The sequence below is a fragment of the Bactrocera neohumeralis genome, chromosome 2, assembly GCF_024586455.1.
Source record: "Bactrocera neohumeralis isolate Rockhampton chromosome 2, APGP_CSIRO_Bneo_wtdbg2-racon-allhic-juicebox.fasta_v2, whole genome shotgun sequence".
NCBI lineage: Eukaryota > Metazoa > Arthropoda > Insecta > Diptera > Tephritidae > Bactrocera > Bactrocera neohumeralis.
Window position 1 is genome coordinate 33,601,792 of NC_065919.1, and position 26,763 is coordinate 33,628,554.

General features: G+C 35.9%; 1 protein-coding gene across 5 annotated transcripts in view; it reads left to right on the forward strand.

Annotated features, from left to right (window-relative positions):
• The window catches only part of LOC126763579 (epidermal growth factor receptor kinase substrate 8), a 37,980-nt gene that overhangs the window by 3,356 nt on the left and 7,861 nt on the right, over window positions 1–26,763 (forward strand). For 2 of the 5 annotated variants that reach the window (XM_050481222.1, XM_050481252.1), the window contains exons 1-5: window positions 13,332–13,413; window positions 21,137–21,553; window positions 21,626–22,534; window positions 22,599–22,755; window positions 22,878–23,102. In XM_050481222.1, coding sequence (XP_050337179.1) covers window positions 13,411–13,413; window positions 21,137–21,553; window positions 21,626–22,534; window positions 22,599–22,755; window positions 22,878–23,102 — 1,711 coding nt within the window. In that variant the 5' untranslated portion in view covers window positions 13,332–13,410. Of the gene's footprint in view, window positions 1–13,331; window positions 13,414–17,267; window positions 17,412–18,279; window positions 18,374–21,136; window positions 21,554–21,625; window positions 22,535–22,598; window positions 22,756–22,877; window positions 23,103–26,763 lie in introns of those variants that run through there. The other 3 variants (XM_050481230.1, XM_050481240.1, XM_050481237.1) reach the window with 3 other exon arrangements.

The window sequence follows — 26,763 nt, forward strand, 5'->3', positions numbered from 1 at the left end:
GTACGTAAATCTGGCACATAAAGCACACCTGTTAATGTTATATTCTTTTCGAACCCTTTCTCGTCTACTTTCACTTTAATGTCTCCTGCACCAGTGATTTTCGTAGAATCGTTATTGGCTAAACTTAACATTTGATTTAATTCTTTAACTTCAAGAAAATTATTTTTGTTAGAACTCATGTGCGAAGTGCACCCACTGTCCAAACACCAGTTGTCAATTCCATTTGGACACAAAAAAACAGATTCGGTTGCTCTAAGCTCTTCGATTTTGTTTGCACTGTGATTATTACGGTTATTCAAACGACAATTTTTTGCATAATGACCGTTTTTACCACACTTATAGCAACAAAAATTTCGTTTCGTTTCTGATTGTTTTTCACCACTGAATCGATCGTTGTAGTTTTTACTTTTGTTGTATACATTTGCTTTTGTCATATTTTTTGCATATAGAGCATCACTCTCACTACGCTCATTTTTTGCTTTTCGCGATTCCCACTCTTCTAATATTTTTACACGAAGCATTGCGGGCTTTGGCAAATCATCACGTGTTTCAAGTGCACACCGAAATGTTTCATATGAGTCTGGTAAGCTATATAATAATAAGATCGCGAGCAAATCGTCGCCGATTTCAACCCCTATTTCCTTTAGTTTAGCGACCGCGTCAAAAAAATCATTTAAATGGTTTCTAACCAAATCACACTCTTTCATACGTGACAACGCCACTCTCTTTAACAATGTTGCTTTTCTAGCGGGGCCTTTCGACTCGTATGTCGCTTGCAATTTTTGCCACATTTTCTGTGAGGTTGTGCATTCAGAAATTTGATTTAATTCTGTGGGACTTATTGCAAGCATAATATCCGCACACGCCTTTTCGTCGTTTATTTTCCACAAATTTGCGGCTGCTTCATCAATTGGACATTCTATTTTACCATTTGCGTATGCCCATAAATCATTTTTTACCAAAACTGCGCGCATGTGCAGCTTCCATGTGTCGTAATTTTCCGCGTTTAGCGGCTCGATACGTGCGACTCCTGCCATGCTCAAAATTTTCGCTAAATTTCTTTTTGAAATTTATACCACGCGTGTAACCAACAGACTTTTACTGCCTATAATATAAAACTCTTTTGTGATGGGTCTGGGCCCATAACCTATTTAAATGAAACCAAGAGTTTAGAGTTTTACGTTATAAAGTCCTTTTAATTCCTGTTTTCTCATTGGCTGCTTACAAAGAACTGAGTAGAAAATTAAAATATAACATAAACTGTAAATACATAGATGCATGGAATTTTGAAAGTTCACTGGATTGGATAGGTTTTATACGTTTTGCAATTGGAATGACTGGAACGGCCAGATTGAAATTATACCAAAAATAATAGGTTGTCAAAAAGTCTTGCGGTATTTTCGCTAGTTTGCGCTGAAAGCGCGTAGTTCTAGTTTTATTCGTCGCATCGGGTCATGCTATATCTTTTTGGAAAGCTCATTTCACGCGCTAACACGTGTTTGACTGATTGTCGTTCGTGAGTTATAGCGTCCCAAACATGGAGCAAAATAAAGAGAAAATACGGCATATTTTACAGTACTACTACGATAAAGGCAAAAATGCATCTCAAGCCGCCAAGAAAATTTGTACAGTTTATGGACCCGATAACGTTTCCATTTCCACCGCACAACGATGGTTTCAACGTTTTCGTTTTACTGTAGAGGTGGTCGAAGATGCGCCACGCTCCGGAAGGCCTGTCGTCGAAAATTGCGATAAAATCGCTGAATTGGTCGAAAGAGACCGGCATAGTAGCAGCCGTAGCATCGGTCAAGCGCTGGGCATTAGTCATCAAAAATTAATTTCAATTTCAAAAAAAAAAAAAAATCAATAAAAATACCCCAAGACTTTTTTGACAACCCATTATATGTGAACGGAGGAATTTGTTGCCGCCGTTCAAGATCACTAATAAAAATTTAAAACAATGAAAATCAAAGAAAATTCGAAATTTAAATATATTTCATGAAACGTTTTGCAATGCGATGCATAGTACAATTCATTTTCAATTACCAATGATTAAAAACATTTATTAATTGAGAACTAACAGCCTTAATTCACCTTATTAAGTATTGAAAAATCAAAAGTCAGTTGTGTTTAAATGAGTTAAGCATCCACCCCTCTACCCGGTAAAACTGGCGCATCCTAATAAAACAGCGCAATACACCACAAAATGCTACTGCAAAGCAAAACTAATAACTCACCACACCTATACCAACCCAACCAACAAAAGGAATGGACAACGGGGAAGCTGACACATTCGTGTACACACTGCGCCGCGTCGACACCTTCCTACTCACATTTCGTTCTAAACAATCCGTTTGCACAACATTACGCTCTATACTACGCCGCGGCAACGCACCATACCTCAGATTTCGTCAACCCGGTTCCTGTAAGCGATCAACTTGATTTAGCAACAAATTCGCTGTGCGATTAAAAAAAACTCCGCCGATAACTTTTAGATACATATGTATTTAAAATTGTAATGTATTTTAAATATAAAATATATTAAAAGTAAATTGTACAACCAATTACCCGCGTATTTTAATTTGGAATTTTCATTGCGGGTGTGAGTGGGATTAGAATATCCTAATAAACTACAAAAATAATCAAGTTGTTTTAATATACCATAAAATCATAAAAAAGATTTAAGTAGTTTCGCCTTATATTAAAAGTCCAATATATAATAATTTGCAATCGTAATAAATGTTGGGTGTTTTAATTTAAATGCCCAAAAATACTTACTTTCTTCGATCTGGCCATAGTAAAAAAACGCTTATTTTGAGGCGCTCTCACACTGGAATAAGTTAGGCATCTCATTAGCCCCGGCCGAAACTGATTTTTTTGCTTTCACGTCAAAGAGTCAATAAGTCGAAAAACCGACGGTACGACAAAACGTCACAACATTATGTTGTTGGTAGAAAATCTGAGCAGTGCCGAAAAAAATAAACGAACGATCGCCGATTGTCACTACTTCGCTAATAACAGCTTCGCCAACAAACCATATGTATGTATGTTTTTGTATGTGGTTGCATACAAATCGACGCAGACTTTTGCGAACCACGAAAAATATTTTAGAATTGACAAAAATTTTAAATCGGCAGAGACTATGTTACCAATTTTGTCACTATTTCTGTGTTGTGTGTTAGTGTGATCGTTATAAACTTCAAATTTAATATATAATTGTGATATATAATATATATATGGATGTGTGTGTTACCAAAATTGGTTAATTGTTTTATTTTGTGGATATATGTATGTATGCAATTTTATGTTAATTTATTTAATTATTGTAACCTGCTAAGGGTTATAATTCCTTCCTATCCTATTTGATGTTGAGTGTATCCGTATCTCTTTAGGTTTCTGGTAGAATTGATTGTATTATGATGTTTTTTAGTAAGTTGATGTTTCCTCTCCATGTGTTTGTCCACCTTGTATAAAAAAAATACCCCACCTCTTTATGTTCACTTGTAATGTATTGTATTTCACATTCCTATGGCGGGATGATATATGTATGTATGCTTTCGCTTTAAAAACGGAGGGAAAAAGTATTTTTTTTGTCTCTTCTTTCGCTTGTTGAGTGAAGTTGGGGCGGTTGATATTCCTCTACATTACGCCTTTATTACTTTTTGGAATTTGTTAGAGTAATGTAAAGGAGTATTAGTACAGCACGGCAGTCGTTTCTTCTTTTCGCAATTTGGCGCCAACTCGAGATACCAAGTGCAGCCAGGTCCTTCTATTCCTGATATCTCCAAGGGATTGGAGTTTTCTTCTTCCTCTGTTTCCGACAGCTATACACTCTTGTGAAAGACTGTGCCTTCTCGATTTAGCTCTGCAGCTCGTATTATTTTCTCCAGCTAGATTGAAGAAGTCGGACGATAGGGAGTCGCCTTGCCTTGGTAACAAACGGCTCGGAGAGGTCCTTCCCGATCCTGATGGAGCTTTTGGTATTGCTCAACGTCAGTTTACAGAGCTGTTTTAGTTTTGCGGGGATACCATATTCATACATCGCAACATAAAGACTGCTCCTTTTCGTGTTGTCACAAGCAGCTTTGAAATCGACGAAGAGATGATGTGTGTCGATCCTTTTTCCACGGATGGTAAGTAGGTTTTCCCCGCCTAAAGCCACACTGATAAGGTCTAATGAGTTTGTTGAGTTGAGCTGGAATGGAACGTCCGCTCCATCGCTATCGATTGGAGAATCGGCTTCATTCACGCATTTCGGCCTCTATCCTTCTTTGTCTGCAAATGCGTCTCACTTCTCTCTTCAGGTCTCGGTCTCTATCCCATCCACAACCGTAAAAGGCGGTCTGTTTTCTCTCAACTGTGACACGGCACTCCTCATCGTCCAGCTGTTCCTTTGCATTTTTCGAAAACCAATGGTGTTGAAAATACTAGTACGTAAGAAGCTTGAAATGCCGTCCCACAGTTCTCTTATACCGTGTTGCTGATGAGTCTTCTCAGAGAGCAGGAGTGCAAGTTGAGAATCAATCGTTCCGGTATCTATTGTGATTGCACCTTCTCGACGTCAACCATACCTTTCGTTTGTTGACGTGCGTTTTGCTGGACAGAGGCGGGCTGCAACAAGAGAGTATTCCAAGTCAATTAAGGACCTCGGAGCATACGTACGTCTATAACCGTGGAGACGTGTCTTTTGTCTAGGTAGCTTGATGAATTATTCTATGCTGGAATCTTGCACGGCTTCGATGTATAACGGCGCAGCGTATCCTTCTTCTTCTTCTTAATTGGCGTAGACACCGCTTACGCGATTATAGTCGAGTTAAAAACAGCGCGCCAGTCGTTTCTTCTTTTCGCTACGTGACGCCAATTGGATATTCCAAGCGAAGCCAGGTCCTTCTCCACTTGGTTCTTCCAAAGGAGTGGAGGTCTTCCTCTTCCTCTGCTTCCCCCGGCGGGTACTGCGTCGAATACTTTCAGAGCTGGGGTGTTTTCATCCATCCGGACAACCGGACCTAGCCATGTCGTCGTATATCTCGTACAGCTCATCGTTCCATCGAATGCGATATTCGCCTTGGCCAATGCGCAAAGGACCATAAATCTTTCGCAGAATTTTTCTCTCGAAAACTCGTAACGTCGACTCATCGGTTGCTGTCATCGCCCAAGCCTCTGCACCATATAGCAGGACGGGAATTATGAGCGACTTATAGAGTTTAGCTTTTGTTCGTCGAGAGAGGACTTTACTTTTCAATTTCTTACTCAGTCCGAAGTAGCACCTGTTGGCAAGAGCAATCCTGCGTTGGATTTCCAGGCTGACATTGTTGGTGGTATTCACACTGGTTCCTAACTTCAAAGTTATGACTGTCAACAGTGACGTGAGAGCCAAGTCGCGAGTGCGACGACTGTTTGTTTGATGACAGGAGATATTTCGTTTTGCCCTCGTTCACTGCCAGACCCATTTTCTATGCTTCCTTGTCCAGCCTGGAGAAAGCAGAACTAACGGTGCCGGTGATGAGGCCGATGGTATCAATATCATCGGCATACGCCAGCAGCTGTACACTCTTATAGAAGATGGTACCTTCTCTATTTAGTTCTGCAGCTCGAACTATTTTCTCCAGAAGCATGTTGAAGAAGTTGCACGATAGGGAGTCGCCTTGTCTGAAACCTCGTTTGGTATCGAATGGGTCGTGGAAGTCCTTCCCGATCCTGACGGAGCTTTTGGTGTTACTCAGCGTCAGTTTACACAGCCGTATTAGTTTTGCGGGGATACCAAATTCAGACATAGCGGCATAAAGGCAGCTCCTTCTCGTGCTGTCGAAAGCAGCTTTGAAATCGACGAAGAGGTAGTGTGTGTCGATTCTCTTTTCACTGGTCTTTTCCAAGATTTGGCGCATGGTGAATATCTGGTCGGTTGTTGATTTGCCAGGTCTGAAGCCACACTGATAAGGTCAAATCAGTTTGTTGACGGTGGGCTTTAATCATTCACACAATACGCTCGATAGAACCTTATATGCGATGTTGAGGAGGCTAATCCCACGGTAGATGGCGCAGATTGTGGGGCCACCTTTTTCATGGATTGGGCATAGCACATTTAAATTCCAATCGTTGGGCATGCTTTCGTCCGACCATATTTTACAAAGAAGCTGATGCATGCTCCTTATCAGTTCTGTCAGTTGTTGACGAGTACTCTCAGAGAGCAGGAGTGCAAGCCGAGTAGAAAATCGTTCGGCTGTTTGTTGTGATTGCAGCTTCTCGACGTCGAACCTTCCTTGTGTTTGTTGGCGTGCGTTTTTTGCTGAACAGAGGTGGGTGCGAATCTTAGCTGCAACAAGATAGTGGTCCGAGTCGATGTTAGGACCTCGGAGCGCACGCACAGCTTAAACACTGGAGACGTGCCAAATATACCTTCTTTGCCCACCCTGGCGTTAAAGTCGCCAAGCACGATTTTGACATCGTGGCGGGGGCAGCTCTCATAGGCGCTCTCCAAGCGCTCTTAGAAGGCATCTTTGGTCACATCGTCCTTCTCTCCCGTCGGGGCGTGGGCGCAAATCAGCGATATGTTGAAGAACCTCGCTTTAATGCGGATTGTGGCTAGACGTTCATTCACCGGAGTGAATGATAGTACTCGGCGACGGAGTTTCTCTCCCACCACGAATCCAACACCAAACTTGCGTTCTTTTATATGGCCACTGTAGTAAATGTCACAAGGACCTACTCGTCTCTGTCCTTGTTCACGGACGCTTCTTGCTTTTTTCGACTTACGCTGCTGATCGAAAGCAACAGCGACAAAAATCAAAAGTAGCAAAAAGTCAAATGCATTACTTTTCGCGACTGTGACTGCCGACGACTGTCGAAAATTGTCGATAGCTGCTGCGGCAACTTATGGATACGATCGAAAGCTACAGCAAAGCAGAAAGCAAAAAAACGAATAACAGCGACTTATGCTGATTTCTGATTTTCGTAGCTGCTTGATTTTTGTCTATGCTTCGACTGCGACTTCTGATTTTTTCAGAAGCAGTAGCAGAAGCAAAATCATATGAACTGAAACTTGCCGCAGTTTTTTAAACGCTGTCGTGGAGGATTCGTAGAGGATTGGTCAACAAAAAGGCTGATTCGTTTGTATTAATTTATTTAAAGTAGCGAGTTTTTTTAGTTTCAAATGATCTTCGTAGTGCTTTTCTTTTATGTGGATTTGAAGTCTCTCTTTTTAGTGACCAACAATAGTCTGCTAACATGTGGTCATTCCATACCCAGTGATATCTCTTTTCCATCTCTTGTAAATCCTGGTGGAATCTCTCGCCCTGCTCTTCACTAAAGTCACCCAAATTTTCAGGAAAATATTCGAAAATTTAAGAATTTTTTGAAAATTTTTTTCTGTCAAGTAGAACCCGACATGAATTTTGAGGTTAGGAAAAAATCCTGATTTTTTTTTTTGTGGACCTATTATATTGATTATCCATGTACGCTTTGCTAATGATTTTCGCGATAGATTTTTTAGTCTTTTTTGGTTTAAATATAGTTTTAATGATATTTTCCATTTATTTATTTGTTGCCGGTTGGGTATCACCTACGTATTGCGATCCTTCAAGCTGAGGTAAAGTGCCATGGAACACCCATGGAATAATATGTTTTCTTTTGGCGTTAATTTTTCAATATAATTAGAAATCGCGTGAGCATCTTTCATTAGATTATTTAATATACAATTTTTTAGTTTCGGAAAAGGAGTACTTTTCCAAGCCAATTATTTAATAGTTTTTGTAAATGTATAATCTTTATCTTCTAAAATATCTTGAGTTGTTATATTTACTTTCAAATCAATATTTTTGTCGAGAATAACTTTTATATACTGCCAATTCGCATGTCTATTAGAGAGATAAGGCGGCATGTCGATTTCTTTTAGATAACCATTTAGGAATCGAAATACTGGCCGAGTGGTCCAAATTTAAGACCAAATGATTTTCCATGGTATTGAAAGTCTTGGATACTTGTCGGGTTAAGTAAAAGTCGATCAGGTTAAATAATTTTCTTGTGCCAGAAGGCCAATAAGTCGGCTTGTCAGTAGACATGAATTCGGATCCCATAGCTGCTTTAAAGAGCGCTTTCCGCTTCGATTTCGTAACTCTTGAACCCCATTTCGAGTGTTTTGAGTTAAAGTCACCACCCATGATGAACATCCTTTCGTGTTTTAGAATAAATTCTGTGTATACGTACTTTTTGATATTGTGTCTTCTTCTTCTTCATTACTCGCATAGACACCGATTACACGATTATAGCCGAATTAAGTTGCGCCAGTCGTTGCTTCCAATTGGTAATTCCAAGCGAAGCCAGGTCCTTCTCCACCTGATCTTTCTAACGGAGTGGAGGTCTTCCTCTTCTTCTGCTTCCCCGGCGGATATTGCGTCGAATATTTTCAGAACTGGAGTGTTTTCGTCCATACGTACGACATGACCTAGCAAGCGTAGCTGCTGCCTTTACTCCAATCTGCTGATTGGGTTTGGCTCTTTCTGGAGATTCGTGGTGGCTGTGGTCCAGTGTGGAGTCGCACTGCGGTCGGGTGCCGGACCAAAAGCACGGCAGATGTTTTAGATGGGTCTCGAACCCGACCAAAGTAGAAAAGGTGTCCCTTCCACCTAGACGGATTGGAACCAAAAAATACGTGCTAAATGTATTTATAATTTGGGCGCTGATCAACGCATTATATTGATATATGTACATATGTGCTTTTTAAAAACACCGTGAGGTAAAGCGGGTCTTCACGTAAATCACAACGATTGTTGTCAACAGTGACGTGGGAGCCTAGTTGCGAGTGCGACGACTTTTTGTTTGCTGACAGGAATATTTCGTCTTGCCCTCGTTCACTGCCAGACCAAGCAGAACTAAGGGCGCGGGTGTTGAAGCCAATGATATTAATATCATCGGCATTTGCCAGCAGCTTTACACTCTTATAGAGGATTGTAGCTGCTCGATTAAATTCTGCAGTTCGAATTATTTTCTCCAGTAGCAGATTGAAGAAGTCGCGATAGGGAGTCGCCTTGTCTGAAACCTCGTTTGGTATCGAACGGCTCGGAGAGGTCCTTCCCGATCCTGATGAAGCTTTTGGTATTTTGGTCAGTTTACACAGCCGTATTACTTTTGTGGAGATAGCAAATTCAGACATTGCAGCATAAAGGCAGCTCCTCTTCGTGCTGTCAAAAGCAGCTTTGAAATCGACGAAGAGGTGGTGTGTGCCGATTCTCGTTTCACGGGTCTTTTCCAAGATTTGGCGCATGATGAATATTTGGTCGGTTGTTGATTTTTCAGGCCTATAGCCACATTGATAAGGTCCAATCAGTTTGTTGACGCCCTATAGAACTTTGTATGCGATGTTTAGGAGATTTATCCTGGGGTAGTTAGCGCAGATTGGGGGGTCTCCCTTTTTGTGGATGGGGCAGAGCACCCTTCGGCTGGCAGTCCAGCGGCCCCACCTATTGTGTTTAGGAGGGTTATATTTTGCAGTAATACTTATTTTCCCTAAACCATCAGCCGATATGGTCGGGGTTTGGAATTCTGGGGCACTTAAATATATTGATTTCTTCGGAGTGGGGAATATTATCTCTGATAATTAAGGCCATCCCCTCTCAGCATTGTTATTTGGGTGGTTCGAGCAGTTTAGTTGTAGTTTTTGAAGTTAACGAAAATCTCATTTGTAAAATGGGTTTCAATATAAGGCAAATGTCAATTTTTACAGAATGGAGTAATGTCTTTAATTCTTTTCTATGTTTAAGCAAACCATTTATATTCTAGGTCATAACTTTTATGAGTTTCATTTTTGTGCCTAATTTTCGTTTTGATGTCACTCTAGTTGAGTATTTTGCTCTTCTAGTTTATTAAGCTTACTGACGATAAATTACCGGTAATATCTCCAATGACTTTCGAATTTGTTTGGTTTGCAGACATAAGTATGTTGTTGAACTTGATTAGTACGCTTAGTTAAGCTGGCAAATGAGGGTTTTCCATTTTGCTGACTTACATTAGTAACTTTCTTCTGAGGAGTATAATAGTTAAATAAATTGTTGAAACGATTGCGGCCGTAATTTTGGTCCAAAACAAAAATTTCAAAAAGATTATTAACCTGTAAGAACGTCGCTATCGCGCTATGGAACCTTTTTTTTTGTTTTTTTAAAAATTGACAAAATGGCCGTGGTTTAAACAAAATATATGAAATTGTGCCCTTTTTTCGACAGTTTTTTGTAGAAAAAAATTGGAAGCTTTCAAAAAAATATAAAAGTTTCCATATCGTGATGGCAAATGACTACAACAATGTTTTCTCTTAATTGGAAATAGATATCTTCAAAACTCTTCCTTTGAAAGTGGAAACTGTGAAAAACACCATTCTGAAAAAAACGGGTTTAAAGATTGGAGTTGCAGGGATACCACTGTTCCTTTTATACAAGAAACTCTGTAGCGACCGTAATAATTTAATTTTCGATTTCAAAATTTGAGAGAATGTTTATTATAGTGTGTACTATCCGATAATGCAACAAACAAATTTCACACTGAGACGATCCCTTAAAATATGTTTCATTTCACAGATTTCCTTAACGTCCTCTGTAGATTCGAAGAATACAATAAACATATCTAATGGATTTTTTGTTTTTGTGTTGAAGTTTGTTTATGACCTTCTCAACTTTATAACCTTGGTTTTGTCACATTAAAAGCATTAATAATTAAGTGAATTTTTTTATGAAATGAAACATTTTTATTTATCAACAGCTTTTTTTTATTTCTCATCAGCTGCACATATTAGGGCAATTCAGAATCTGGTGCAAATGGTCTTGCATCTTTGCAATTGCAAATTAGCGAACATATTTATGCTATAACGATGCACCTGCTACACCCTTGCAAATAAGCAACACTAAAACGACATTGTATTATTTGCAACACTGGTTTGCAAATTATCAGCTGCTGTCAAAAGTAAAAACATTGTAAACAAAAAGATGAAATGAAGCAAACCGGTTTGAAAAAAATAAGGCTAAAACACGAAAAGCCGAATAAAAAGCGGAAGCTCCAGAAATAAAAGTGAAATTTGTGCTATGTGCCGCATAAAAATATTTCTTACCTTCAATGTCCGTTATTTCTTCAGAAGCTTCATCAAATAAAGCGTAAGTTAACTTTTCCCCAAAACTTTTTTTCGGCATATTTTCCAATTTGTGCGAATTTTTTTTTTTTACAAACAATGTTTTTCTTCACTGATCAGCTGTGAATTAATGGTCTTTGCAAGGGTTGCACAGAACCAGAAAAAAGACGTTCATTGTTGATGTTAAATATTTGCAACTGCATAATTTTGCAAAATCAGATGCACAAGATTCTGAATTGCTCTATTATAATTATACACGACATCCTTACTTTATTAAATTTGTATAATCAAAATTAAATTTGCAAGTTGCGACCATATCTTGTAATATCCCTAACAGGCGACAGCGCTAATATGCATTAGCGGGCTTAATTTACATTTACTTGCGCATTTGACCCATGTTAATGCAAGTTAGTAATGCACAAAAATTCCGTGCATTTAGCTGAATTTACTAAATTTGAGTAGGCAATACTGCTCAAAAATGGCCGATTTTTGCTATTTTTTGACAGATGTCGCTTGAAGACTGCCACCTCCTTTGCGTTTGCAGCATCAGAGGTAGAATTTATATTGATTTTCCAAAAATACCAAAATTTCTATTAATAATTTCTCTTATTCATTTTTATTTCACTTTTTTTAAGAAATAAACAAATTTCACTATCAGCTGTCTAAATGCACAAGTCTGCCGTCTGTTAGCGTTGCTTAAGGCGCATTAATTTTGCTCGTCTGTTAAGGCTATAAAGAAACTGATGCATGCAAATTATCACCGCCGTATTTGAATAACTCGGCTGGTAAATCTACTTTGTTGTTCTTCATGCGGGTAATTGTTATTCGAACCTCATCATAGTTGGGCACGTCTATTCCAACGTCTTCGATTGGGGAATAGTGTTTGCCATCTTCAGATGTTGCAATATAAAATTATACGAACAGCCCATGATATTTGAGCCAAAAGTTTCTCTAACATGAAATAAAACTAACTGGTTGAAATATAGAAAATATATCAGCAGCGCTTAAACGCGAGGAAAAGCACAACACTCAAAATTATATAAAGAAACTGTGTCCAAATTCTAGCAAGCAAAACTCCCTTTGGAAAGCCCAAAAGTTTTCCAAGCCACCAGTAGATTCCAACATGCTTCTAATAGCCCTGACAGACGAGCAAAATTAATGCGCCTTAAGCAACGCTAATGCGCATTGAAATTTTATGGTGACAGACGGCAGACTTGTGCATTTAGACAGCTGATAGTGAAATTTGTTTATTTATTAAAAAAAAGTGAAATAAAAATTTATAAAATAAATTATTAATAGAAATTTTGGTATTTTTGGAAAGTCAATATAAATTTAACGAAAAAAATCGTTTATTATTAACTACGTTAAAAGATATTAGAGTGAAATTAAAAGCAATAATTGATAGTAATGCGGAAAAAGTGTGCGAAAAAGTTAAGAATATTGGAAAAATGGATAGCAAACTGTGCGCTGTTTATTTTCTGCCATCTAAATATATTGAAATTTGTTTTTGTTAATATACTTACACATAGTAATTTCATTGGCAATATAAAACTGCTTACCTCTGATGCTGCAAACGCAAAGGAGGCGGCAGTCTTCAAGCGACATCTGTCAAAAAATAGCAAAAATCGGCCATTTTTGAGCAGTGTTGCTTACTCAAATTTGGTAAATTCAGCTAAATGCACGAAATTCTTGTGCATTACAAACTTGCATTAACATAGGTCAAATGCGCAAGTAAATGTAAATTAAGCCCGCTAATGCATATTAGCGCTGTCGTCTGCCAGGGCTATAAGACAGTTGAATGGTGATTGGGCACGTAGTGATGAGGATAAGGCAAATTGATTTGCAAATCACCTGGAAAACGTATTTCAACCCAATTGCCCAAAGAACAACTTTAAGTTGCCAACCTTTCCCAATACCGTTAACGAGTCGCTTGTGTCTATAAGGACTTCTACTTCTGAAGTTCTGAAGTCATGTTCATCGATAATTCATTTAAGAGCAATCGTTGTGTCTGTTTATAGCCTTTTCCCCGTAGCTATTGGTTGGTGTGTATTTCTCTTCCAAGCTATTTTTTTGATGTTTTCTCATGGGAAAACTATAAATTAGTACTCAAAAAGATTTGGTTTAACATTTGTGCTATTTGTGTAACTCATAACCTATTTGAGAAACCAATTTTGAATGTTTAGATGTTATTTTTAAAAGTGAAACGCGAAAATCTTATTTTATGCTTTCTTCAACAGCAACATAAAAAACATACCTTAAATGCAATTATCTGGAGGAAATTATTGAAAAATGTTTCACTGCTGATGGTGAGCAAACCCTTCTTCAATAATATTTGTCCGAATTAAATTATCATTTAATGTAACTTTGTTACAAAAATTTTTTCAAAGAGTTTAATTATGAAAAGCTTACTTAGTAAAAGACTTTGTATATGAAAGAGATAGAGATGAAAACAAAAGATGAAATAGTAGTTTATTGATTGAGGATCTTATATATGTACTATACATATGTGTTAGCCGTGGTTGAAAAATGCTAATATACTCTTCCTCTTATCCAAAATAGGGTATGAAATGCAAAGTATTTTTAAAAGAACGCGTATGGGAACTTGATTAAAACAGTTTTAAGAAAATCACACTGGTGTCACGAAAAATTTTCGATTCTATTTTGAGCTTAATAAAGGAATAACATTTCAGCCAAACTCGATCGTGAAAATAATTTTCCCTTACCTTCACTTGATTCTGGCCGCGATGAAGCTATTCTGTCTAATATTGTGGAATCACTGATGGTGATTTCATTCTGGTCAGAGCTTATAATAATGCATCTTTAACGCGCTTTTAAAATATAAGGACCAGTGATTGAAGCATTGTCCCATGTATGTAAATATTTCGCGCACTGTATGTGTTAGAAATCATTACATAAATACAAAAAATTATAAACCAAAATAAAGAAATTTTACGACTTTATATAATAAAAATAAAAATTTTCCTTAAATTCTTAAAAAGACATCGTTATTCGTTCAAAAGCTGCGAAAACCTTGAATATACCAAATGTGGCAAAGAGTTTCTTTTGATACCCTAATGACCTTTCCTAATTGACGTTTAATATTCCAGGTAAACATATATGTAGTAAATAAATGTAGTAAATCTCAGGCGTTCCTCAAGGTAGCCATCTTGGTCCAATTCTGTTCTTGTTATTTATTAACGACATATCATCTGTTGTTAAGTTTTCAAAAGTTTTATTATATGCTGACGATGTAAAACTTTTTAAAACATATACTTCAAACAGCGAAAGATGTCAGTTGCAAACAGACTTAAACAACCTAGTTTCTTGGTGTGGTAGAAATGACATGCCATTGAACCTTAAAAAATGTAAAACGATGTGCTTTTCACGTAGAGCTGTAGACCCTACCTCATACGCAATACAAAACTTTAGGTTGGAGCAAGTATGCAGTTTTGTTGATCTGGGAGTAACTATGGACCCCAAACTCAATTTTAATCTTCACGTATCTTCCACGGTTTTTAAAGCTAAAGGCGCTCTTAATTTTGTTAAACGTTGGTCTAAAGAATTTAGAGATCCGCTTACCACAAAAATGCTTTTTACATCTCTGGTGAGGCCTATATTGGAGTATGCTTCTGTGGTTTGGAACCCTAGTTACCAAGTCCATTCGGATAAGTTAGAGTCCGTTCAAAAACATTTTTTACTTTTTGCCTTAAATCATTTGCATTGGGATTCCAGTTTAAATCTTCCCCCTTACATTAACCGTTTAAAACTTATAAATCTCCCGACACTCGCTAGTCGTAGGGAGATGCTTGGTATAATATTTCTTGTAAAACTCATGAATGGGTCAGTCTGTAGCCCATCTCTCTTATCTGATATTAATTTTAACGTTCCCGCTCGCCCTACCAGGCAGTTTAGACCCTTACTTTTAAAATTATCTAGAACAAATTTTGAGTTAAACGAACCATTCCGCCGTATATGTCATGATTTCAATTTTCATTCCAGCACATTTGATCTAACAGACTCACTCTTTACCATTAAAAAAATTATTTTATCTACTCTTAACAAGTAACATTTAATAATTATAAACTTTAATCTAATTCTTAATTTCGGCTGTTGCAATTTTTGTTTCTGTAGCTGAGCAGCTTAAGATCGCAGCGCTTAAAACTCTCTTGCCTTTTATGACTCGGCTAATTCCGCTCGTTCGCGGATTGCGCCCCTCGCGTCGGTTGGGCGGGAGGAGGGTAATCGTTGGGTATTATAATAAATTTTTGTGACACGAACCATATGATTGTATCAGTCTTGTTCTGAATTTTTATTCCAAAGCAACTGGCCATTGAAATATCGTGGAGTTGAGATACATGTTAAGATGAAATACGATAAATGTTTTTTTTTTTTTATTTGGGCTTCATTACAAGTAACAATATGTTTTTCTTGCTACCATTGAGTATAGAGTCTGCTCCTATGGTTCGGATCATTGTCTTCATGCAGTATCCAATCATGGCTATTTTTGCCTTAAAGCATTTCAGCTGACTTCAGTAAACTCTATAAGAAGCCTTTGAGGGTGCTTAACAATCCTTTGAAAGTTTTGTTTCATCTGTTAACATTACATTGCTACAATCACGTTTGATATTTACCTACATCCAATTCAACCTTTTTTAAAGTATGATTTTTTGAATACAATACTGCTGCGTTTGATGCTAGATCTCTGAGGTCTGTCCTATATTATATTTAGAGATAAAAGTCTCTAATATAGTACCTTTAAAAAAAATCTGCTCTTAGACTAGGCATTACTGAGAATATTGTTTCTTCTCAAAAAGGAGAATAATTGCACTTTAGATGCCAAGTGATGCCGCAATCGTCTTCATAATGGTCATACCACCTCTTCATTATTATACTCCTCGATTTAAATATTTTGCAGTTTTTTAATAATCCATTTAGGGTCTTTCGGATGCTTAGATACAAAGGTTGCTTTAAAACGTAAGCACCCAAGTTTCTTATTTCACGGACCGACTGGTTTTTGTTAATTTGCAAAAGGAAACAGTAATTTCAGCATATTTATTATTTTTGCAGTGAACCTGGTTTTTTCATTTAGCATCCGTCAGAACCATCACAATTACATCCTAAATCAATGACTATGTTTTCATAACATTAAGTTATGTAGATTTCTCAATATACCGCGATACTGATGTTGTTGTTGGTAATACACATAATTAATTTACACACATATGTATGTACAAGTATGGCAACCCTTAATGTGAGTATAATTTATGAGAATCATAATTGAATGCTTGGTTAATACATCCAAATGAGGTTTTTAAAAAATAGTTTGTTATCTAGAAAAAAAGCAACGAATATTATTTTACTCTACAGGTTCATTGATAAGATAGGCAACGGTGAGTGTATTGGAATTTGATCGGTTACTAACATATACATACATATGTAAATATGTGTGTGTGGCAAATAGTAGGTTAAGGTTGTTCGCGGCTGTAGTTTGAAAATGGAAAAGCCATTGATTTAAATTGGATTAGAATTTCGTTAAAAATAGCAAATTTGTTTAATTTCAGTTATTAAATGTAAAATATTACTTAACACTTATCTGACTAACATTTCTTCTCTATAACGGGATCTTAATAGCCAGTAAATGATTTTAGATAAATTCAGAATTCAGATAGTCAATATTCTTTTTCAGACGCTTTATAAGAAATAAGTATATACATATGTTGTTATAAAGCAGCATGAGTCTGCAATTCAAAAATTTGTTTTATCCGTGTTCTTCTACATATGACTATACAATGTGCAGACCTCCGAATACAGTAAATATGCTAATGTTCAATATAAAGCCAATGTAGAGTGCATTTGTCGTTCAAAAAGCGGAAAATCGGGCGATGTAACATGTCAATTTTAACCGTCGTTTAGGTAAATTTCCATACTCATGTTCACGCACGTATACCATAAGTGAAAATCGACAAAAATAATAAAAATACCCAACGAAATAGCAATCTGGGGTCATAATTATATTGCATACATGTGTAAGTACGTAGTATGTACATACGGAAGTATGTGTGTTATGTATTCGCGCACAGGTGACTGGAACGATAATGAAAAATGATAGTTGAATCGAATTGACAATGATAAGAATTCTCTTAGTCACAATTTTCATTGTTTCTAAAGTTTTGGATTTTCAAAACTGGATTGTATAAACAGTTGTGCCCTCGATTCCATAAAGTTATAACAAATATAATAGATAGATTACCTGCATTCGTAGAAGTTTTTCCTACCTGAAAAGTGAATTGACACTAAAAATTAGGTAAATTACCGTTACGTTAATATGTGAAGAAAGTGGTTATACTGTTAACATCAAAGTGAAAAATTATTAATTTAAGAAATAAATTAAAATGGAGACATATAATATTTATGAAAGAGTAAATTAAAACCATTACTTCATTATAAAGCAATTTTATTGGGCCTCTGTAGATAAGACAATGAATGTCACGCCAATGACCCAGTAAATAGTGCAAAAATATTCTTACATTAAGATTCATGAGTAAGAATTGTTGAACAGTTGTATTTAATCAGAAAAGTACCACACTTCCCATATATTTAATGCTCTGCTATTATGTACATATGTATATATACTACTGTGATCAAATTGAAAGGTTAATTTTGTCCATTTCGTCTCCTTCAAAATAATCCCCTCCCGCTGCAATACACTTATGCCAACGAATTTTCCAGTTATGATAGCACTTGGGAAAATCCTTCGTCGTGATTCGTCGTGAGTCTTCTTCGATTCAGGTTTTGTATCCTCAATTGTGTCAAAACGGTGTCCTCGGAGTGGTCATGTGAATTTGCTGAATAGCAAGTTACTCAAAGGTAAATCAGGCGGTGGTTGCGGTTATTAGTTAAACATGTGGCGAAATGATCTCGAATAACCAATGCAGTATGAGATGGAGCATTATCGCACTTTTTTGTTCAATAAGTTCAGACATAGTAAAAATCGAAGAATTCACTTTTAGAGCCTCACAAAACAACGCGTATATCAAATGCTAATGAATATTTTGACGTGATATTTAGCATAGATGTTACTAACAGTACTACCAGAAAAAATTCAGCGGTTCGAAAAACACACGAAGTATACATAAAAATTCACCTTTCAATTTGATCACAGTAGCACACGTACTACAAAAAACAATTAAGTTAATATATGCGTAAATCAAATGCAGTGTACTTAATAATTTACCTTCTTCAGAACGATAAATTATATGCCAAAAAGTAAGTAGTCCGATTAGTTGATTAAAATTGCTTTATGTTTGCTGTGTTATATATAAAATATGAATATGTAAATTGGTTTTAAAAATAATCTATGTAATTCCTTAATTAAAAGGTTCGCAAAAAATCAAATATTAAAACAAATTTATTATTAAAATCTCATATATAAGTGAGACCCAATCCTGTCAGGGTTAAAGTAAATATATCGAAATTCACAAAACATTTACTTTAGTAAAATGTTTCATAAATGGCATCTTGGTTCCGAAAAATTTTGACAGTTTTTACTTTAGTTGAATATTACACAATTACGTATATTTCTATATACATACATATGTATACGTGTATATGTTTGAAATTAAATTACTTATTTGGAATTTAAGTTCAGTTGAGTATGGGTCTTCAAAAATTCGACAAGTCGAACAACCTGGGTAGCTTAGAAAAGTTTCATAGTATTGAGTCAAATCTTAAAAAAAGTCAGAAAATATAATGATGAGAGAATATACGTATTTGTTATTGAAATTTTTAGTTCGAAAAAAATTACTTACATTTTTTAATTATTTTAAACAAAAATATATATTTATTGGAAGGAATTCCTCCAATGTGAATACACGAATTATTTTTATTTATTTTTCGACCACTGGCAATGCGGTAAACTTTTAAAACAGATATTAAAATTTACTGAATAAGTGCGTGTATTCTTTATAATGGATCGAATAAATTGAATTTTCCAAAAAATATGATATTCAACTTTTATTTCATTATTAAATTCAATTCTGTATTTCTAATTTTAAAATATGATTCTTTGTATGTATATATAATATTCTTCTTCTTTACTGGCGTAGACACCGCTTACGCGATTATAGCCGAGTTAACAACAGCGCGCCAGTCGTTTCTTCTTTTCGCTACGTGGCGCCAATTGGATATTCTAAGCGAAGCCAGGTCCTTCTTCACTTGGTCCTTCCAACGGAGTGGAGGTCTTCCTCTTTCTCTGCTTCCCCCGGCGGGTATTGCGTCGAATACTTTCAGAGCTGGAATGTTTTCGTCCATCTGGACAACATGACCAAGCCAGCGTAGCCGCTGCCTTTTAATTTGCTGAACTATGTCAATGTCGTCGTATATCTCGTACAGCTCATCGTTCCATTGAATACAATATTCGCCGTAGCCAACGCGCAAAGGACCATAAATCTTTTGCAGAACTTTTCTCTCGAAAACTCGCAACGTCGACTCATCGGTTGTTGTCATCGTCCATGCCTCTGCACCATATGGCAGGACGGGAATTATGAGCGACTTATAGAGTTTGGCTTTTGTTCCTCGAGAGAGGACTTTACTTTTCAATTGCCTACTTAGTGCGAAGTAGCACCAATTGGCAAGAGTTATCCTGCGTTGGATTTCCAGGCTGACAAACAATGTCAGCGGCTTATACTGGTTCCCAAATATACGAAACTATCTACAACTTCAAAGTTATGACTGTCAACAGTGCGTGAAAGCCAAGTCGCGAGTGCGACGACTGTTTGTTTGATGACAGGAGATATTTCGTCTTGCCGTTGTTCACTGCCAGACCCATTTTCTGTGCTTCCTTGTCCAGTCTGGAGAAAGTAGAACTAACGGCGCGGCTGTTGAGGCCGATGTTATCAATATCATCGGCATACGCCAGCAGCTGTCCGCTCTTATAAAAGATTGTACCTGCTCGATTAAGTTCAGCAGCTCGAATTATTATTTATATATGTGTATATGTATATAATAGTTCCTGACATACCTTCCTGTACTGATCATGCCCTGAATATTTTTTCAACTTGAAACATTTAATTGTCATATCATGTTTTAACTAAAGATGACTTACTGTGATGGTTTGACGGCGTAGTTAAGTTTTTGTATATATAAAATATTTTCCGAATTTTTTAAGTTTTCGTTTAATACCAAAGATTTTCGCAATGGTTCATAACCCTTTTGTTATAAACTGCCTATGTTTGTATGTATTTATTTATAAAAGTAAGCATTTGGCGTTTTTAAAAGTAAAATTCGTAAGAAATTTTGTGCAGCCTTGCCTCTTAATAAAGTGCGCTTGCATCAAAAATAGGTAAAATTAAGTCTATAATTGACCTAGGGCTTCTTCGTATAGTGATTTCAGACTTTCCAATTGGCTTTATACCGAACATATCGACGATGCTAGAATGAAATATAGTGGACGTGTTTTGCTTTATCATAAAGTGGATTAGCGCAACCCCATATCCACAATAAATGGGTTTCCAAGTTTTTGTTGACTTTTTCATTATATGTATTAAATAAATAAATAAATATATTTCCAAGTTTTTGTTGACTTTTTCATTATATGTATTAAATTTAACGCATTTGGTAGAGTTTATACCATATTTCAGTTGATAAGGTTTTTTGTTAGAAAAGCCTCGAAGACGAAGTAAAATTCATATCCGGTTTCGCCGAATGATGAATGTTGAATTCTTACGCAGCGGTTTCATACTCTCGAGAAATAATAAACATTTAGATAAATTTAGTACACATGTTTCTTGGGACCCATGGGAAGTTGGTATTGCATACTGCTACGCCCACAAAATGCCATTAAGCGAAAACGAATAAACAAACATAGTTAAAAATGATAAATTGGTAAGGTCAAAATGTTCAATTATGTACACTTGATCTAAACCATTTTTTTCTTTAAATTATGTTCAACGTATACTGATCGTAATTTACTAAGAAAATATCATACTTACATATTAATTACAAAAATATTTTTATATAACTATATTTAAGGCTATGATGGTGCAGAATAATTACGGTGGCAAGTCCTGTAGTAATGAACATCAACAGGACCTGTCCAATGTTGAAATAGGTAATGTCGACGACAAACCCACTTACGCTTTGGAACATTTAGCCACTTTCAAAGTAAAGTATGAATCCGAGATATGTAATCCAAAAGAAAAGCTAAAGATTCTGATGAAGTTGGATGAGTCAGGAGCCATTTGGTCTCAGAAAATGTATATGTCCTTTAGTGGACAATGGCTGGTAATGTTGGACTCTGAAATGAAGGAAATTGAAAATTTCCCAGGTTCTCTGATAAAAGAACCAATGGCGTTCATCAGTGAGGACCCATTAGAGATTTACAATAATATTCTCGTATTTACAGTACCAGGCGTCTCTTTGGGAACGACAGAAATGCACTTTTTTCAGGTAATATTTTTCCTTGGTTTTAAAATTTTAACTTAATAGTATTATTCTAAATGAGTGTATTTATGAACACAGGTAACGAATGTGTCGTCAAAACATTTGGTTGAAGACTTGAAGCAATTGAGCACTGGCAAAACGGTGCTGATTGATCGAAATTTGACACCTGTCAAAGTATTTAAAGCCGAAAAACCCTCCCATAATGCTCGCGATCAATATGGTATTGCTACAGCTGCTGCAAAAATGGCTATACAAAAGAATGCTCATGATGCTGAGCAAAGCTTGCGTGACATTCAGGTCTTAAATCATTGTTTCGAAGATATCGAAAGATTTGTAGCACGTCTGCAATATGCTGCAGAGGCACTGCGCGAATTAGAATTACGTCATAATGATCACAACCCACATGGAGAGGGACTGCTAATATTACGGTCACGCCCACCCATTGAAAGCGAGTTTTATGATATTTTTGCAAAAGTTAAAATGGCCATAAATTATGTTGTTAAGCTAAATCATAATTTCTCTAACGGAACGAAACCGATTTCTGATTTATTCATTTCATTGCGAACCATTGTGAATGTTTGTAATGATGTACATGTTAGTGCTAATATACCAGAGAATGTTGTAAACCCTCTGCTGCGACGTGATACCATACAATTTTTATCTAGTTGTTTAAATACATCGGACTCTGATTTCTGGAGATATTTAGGAAAAAACTGGACTACAGCGAAGGAATATCATAAAGATCATAAAGGATCGTTCCATCCGATATTCTACGATGATTGGTCACCGGATTGGATAGTTGACGAAGAAGTTACATATGTAACACCGCCAAAACCTAATTCGCCGGTAACTCCACGGATTTTAGCAAGTAATGCCGTTTGGCTGTCACGTTTGCAATCAAGAAATGTGAAAATTGCAGAAGTGGTATATAATAGCAAAGCAAATAACGATAAAGAGTTGAATGCTTCAATTGGAGAATATCTTGAGGTAAATGTATATTTCGTGTTTATAAAAATACCTACCCATAAGTTTCAAATAAAATTATTATTAGGTTATAGATGATACACGTAACTGGTGGAAAGTCAGAAATTCAGTGGGCAACGTCGGTTATGTTCCGCATACAGTCCTTAAACCACATAACTTTGAAGGGCATTCCAATTACTCAATGAAGGATGCAGACTCAATTGCCTCATCTTTGCACGAAGCAGGTATGCATGCTTTTATTGTTTTAAAAAATATAATACTTGTATATGTTTATATTAACACCATGTCAAAAACATATGTTTATAAAAGAACAAAATTACAACTATTTTTCTTTATTCTTTTAAAGAGGCAATCAATGCGAACAACATATATCGAAATACACTCACTCCTTTTGTTGATGTAGCAGAACGCGAATCGATGACTTCTAATAATATAGCAAAATCTATGCCACGCTCTTACAGCATGCCAAATGTTCCGATTCCACCCCCTATGCCTCCTCCAACAGATAGTGAGACACCGACACCAAGTGGTACTCTCAAGCGTAATATGGCTGCTGCTGGCAGTTTAGCAGGTATTTACGAAAATTACCTACGCGGCCAGTATGGCTCTGTTTATTGCTAAGCCTAAATTAAAACAATTAAGGACGGGCTAAGTTCGGGTGCAACCGAACAATTTGTACTCTTGCAACTTACAAGAATTAAAGCCAGGGAAATACTTTATGGTGTAAAACCTCAACCTGAGGATCGAAATCCAAGCAATTTCATATATACATTTACTATATACGAGTATGACTCTCATACTATTAACGTGTCACATACATAGGATGTTCGAAAACCCTGATATTAGTTATATGGCGGGTAAGTCAAGTTTTCGCTCAAATTTATCTATTTTAGTTATGAGTAAAACACGATACTCACATATTGGCTGATATATGTATGTATGTATGCGGTATAAAGTATAAAGGTATATGAGGGCCAAAGGAAGTATTGGTCCAATTCAACCCATTTTTACAATACAGAATTTCAATTATATATCTCACACATTGACTCTATTTTTGATCAAAAGTCAACTATAGAAACTGGGGTCAAAATATTAGGTACTTAAGGGCTCAAACAGTTTTTGTTGGATATGAACACTTTTTGGTCATAAAGTGGCACACACTAAAGACATTATTCGTACAAAGTTGAATCCCGTTATATTAATTGCGTCTTGATTTGTGTACTGGAAAATAAAAGAATCTTGTTGAAATTAAAATTGTGCTATATGTGACATAGTAATATAAAAAGAATGCCACGTACCAAATTTTGTCGAAAATGGTCTGTCGGGTTCCGTGATATGCGATTGCGCCAAAAAGTGGGCAGTGCCGCGTCCATCGTCCAATGCCAGTCGTCGAATTTCCTTAAATATTTCAGAGTTTACCGTAAACTGTTCGTTGTGGTTTTCTATTAAATCGTTTATATTAATTGATACAAATGCGAAGTCGTAGTGATCTGGGGTTCCTGCAATCCATTTCAAAATTGTACCTATTTCGTTAAGGCCACGTTTTACCTTATTTCTCTTTAACTGTGATAAAAAATCCTCTATTAAGTTTAGTTCAAATTACGTTTCTAGGTAATCTGCGTGAGGGTATGAATGTTTAAGTTTGTCTTGTTGAAAGTGTATTTTTCTTCGTGCCATAATACGAGTATGATGTAATAAGTTAAATTTGTTATGTGGAATATGTCTCCAATAGTCTCGTATATTAGGATATTTGTTAAATCGGAATTTAATCTTATTACGTTCACCTATTACTTTTTCCTAAATTATTTTTCCTGGTATTGTTTTTTTCCTGCTTTTGTAATGGAAATTGAGCATATTAGACTAAACTTGTTTGAGAGTATATGGTAAATTTCCATGACTAACTTTATTATAAAATACATCTGCTGGTTTGAAATTTGTGACTGAATGTATAGTCAAATTATTCTGTTGGGCAGCTTATATTATTGTTTCCTGATCACTTATTATTGAATGTTCTTCTTTTGTACATCGAGCTATCTCGATTAGGGTTAGTTTAACTTGTCCGTTTGTTGAATTATGTCTTGGGTAACACCAAAATATTTTGATTTTGAGTTTTTGCATCATAGATTTAAATTAAGGGGTAGAAAAATTTGGTTCGTTGTCAAAATTTTATTGTTTCCATCAGGAAAGGGTTTGCTCTAAATTTGTTCATCATTGTTAGTTTTATCGTCAGTGGATTTCAGAACAATTAATTTCGAGTATGCATCGATACAAGTAATAAATTTCAATTTGTGAGCATAACAAATATATGTATATGTAAATGTTGTGCCCCTTCTTTTTGCGGTATTGGAGCTGTTCCAATTGGAATTAATTTCGAGTGAAATTCATATTTGCTTTTATTAAAACTAAAAAAGTTTTTAACAGTTTCTTCATTTCAAGCCAGCAATATAATTTTTGTATTTGCTTACTATTTTCATTACAATTACGATGTGCCCTATTTTGTGTAATGATTAAACATTGCTATTTCTTATTTGTAACGTCCATCACAAATAATTTGGTATAGAGGACTTTGTTTTGAAAGGTTTCTTTAAGGGGTTATTGTATTTCCTACAAGTCTTCTACTGTACAAATTAGGTTGAAAGAAATAGTTATTAAATTTGATAAAGTATCATATTTAATTTAAATGCAAAGTTTCTTAGTTGTTCATGAATAGTAAAATTATTTTTATAAAGCAAGATTTGTTGCTTAAATTGATTCAGTGGTTTCGCAGTTTCTGACATTAAACAATTATCACAACTTTCAGCAGAATGAATCGTCTCTAGGCCTGATGAATCGTCAATTGAATTGTTTAATAGTAGCCTTGTTAAGGCATCTGCTACTATGTTCATTTTTCCGGGCATGTAAAATATTTTTGGTGCGAATTCTTCGATTATAACATGCCATCTTTTCATTTTTACATTGGGATTTCTTGGTGACACAGCAAAAGATAAAGGTTGATGATTGATAAAAATTTCTAAGTTTTACACGCCGTAATTATAGTTGCGGAAACTTTTTAATGCCCATTCAATGGCATAAAGTTCTTATAGCAGAACTTGGTTCAGTTTTATTAAGTGTTTCAGAAATAGGTTTATCATTTTGTGATAACACTGCATCTATTGCTATATTTTTTTGTGAAATCTGGTCGAATAACTCAGTTTTGTTTATAAGCAACTGTTTTTAGTTTTTAAATGCTGAAATTTCATCTCTGTCTAAGTTTATTTCAAATTTCTTTGACATGTGGTGTGAAATATGGCCACTTTCGCGAGATAATAATGTTGTTGAGGGTTTTACATTTGCTACATTATCTTGAATAAATTTTCGATAGTAACCTGTCATGCCTACAAAGCTTCGGAGATGTCGTATTGTTTCAATTCAAAATTTGTTTAAATTTTTTTGGGATCAGTTTTTATTATATTTTTTGCAACATTGTAATCTTAAAACTCTCTAAGCAATAGAGAAATAGGGTTATATATGTATATAAGCTAGAGGACCCGCCCACGTTTTACTGTGGCTGATACATAGGTAGTACTACTGATACCATCTATGTATATGATTTCTATTAGTTAGATTATAATATAATCGCATTTTTGGTGAAGCAACAAAAATGAATCAAAAAGTATTTCGTGCGTTAAGAAAGAATTGGTTTTTGGGGTAAAAATACTATTGAATTTTCGCTGTGCATCAGTGAAATCAATCGAGTCCAATCGATTGTCAGCCTGGTGGACTGCATATTAAGAAACGGTGGAAAGACAAAATAATCGGCTGGTAAGGTTATGGCATCAGTCTTGCAATGCTTCGAAAAGATTTCTGTATATCTCAAATTTTAATAGACCTTTTTATCAACACTTTAGTTATGCCGCTATTTTTTTTATGCCAGATCTTTTGCAATTTTAAATTGCCTGTCAAGATACCCCCTCCAATAGTTAGCAGGTATGAAAAAAATGTTATAGCTACCCATAGATGTCTTGAATCACCCAATTTATTACTTAAGAACGAACAACTCTGTCCACGTTATGAAAACTTTACTTTGGCATCGTTTTGTTTATTGTACGTTTACACCAATTTAAGGTTTGAATATTGGATACTGCGATGGTGGCGCAATCTATCGGTCAAACATTCCAAAATTAGCAATTAATTACAAATGAAAAATTAATTAAAAATAATAATTTTCCAGTGGACCAAATTGTGAATCTAAA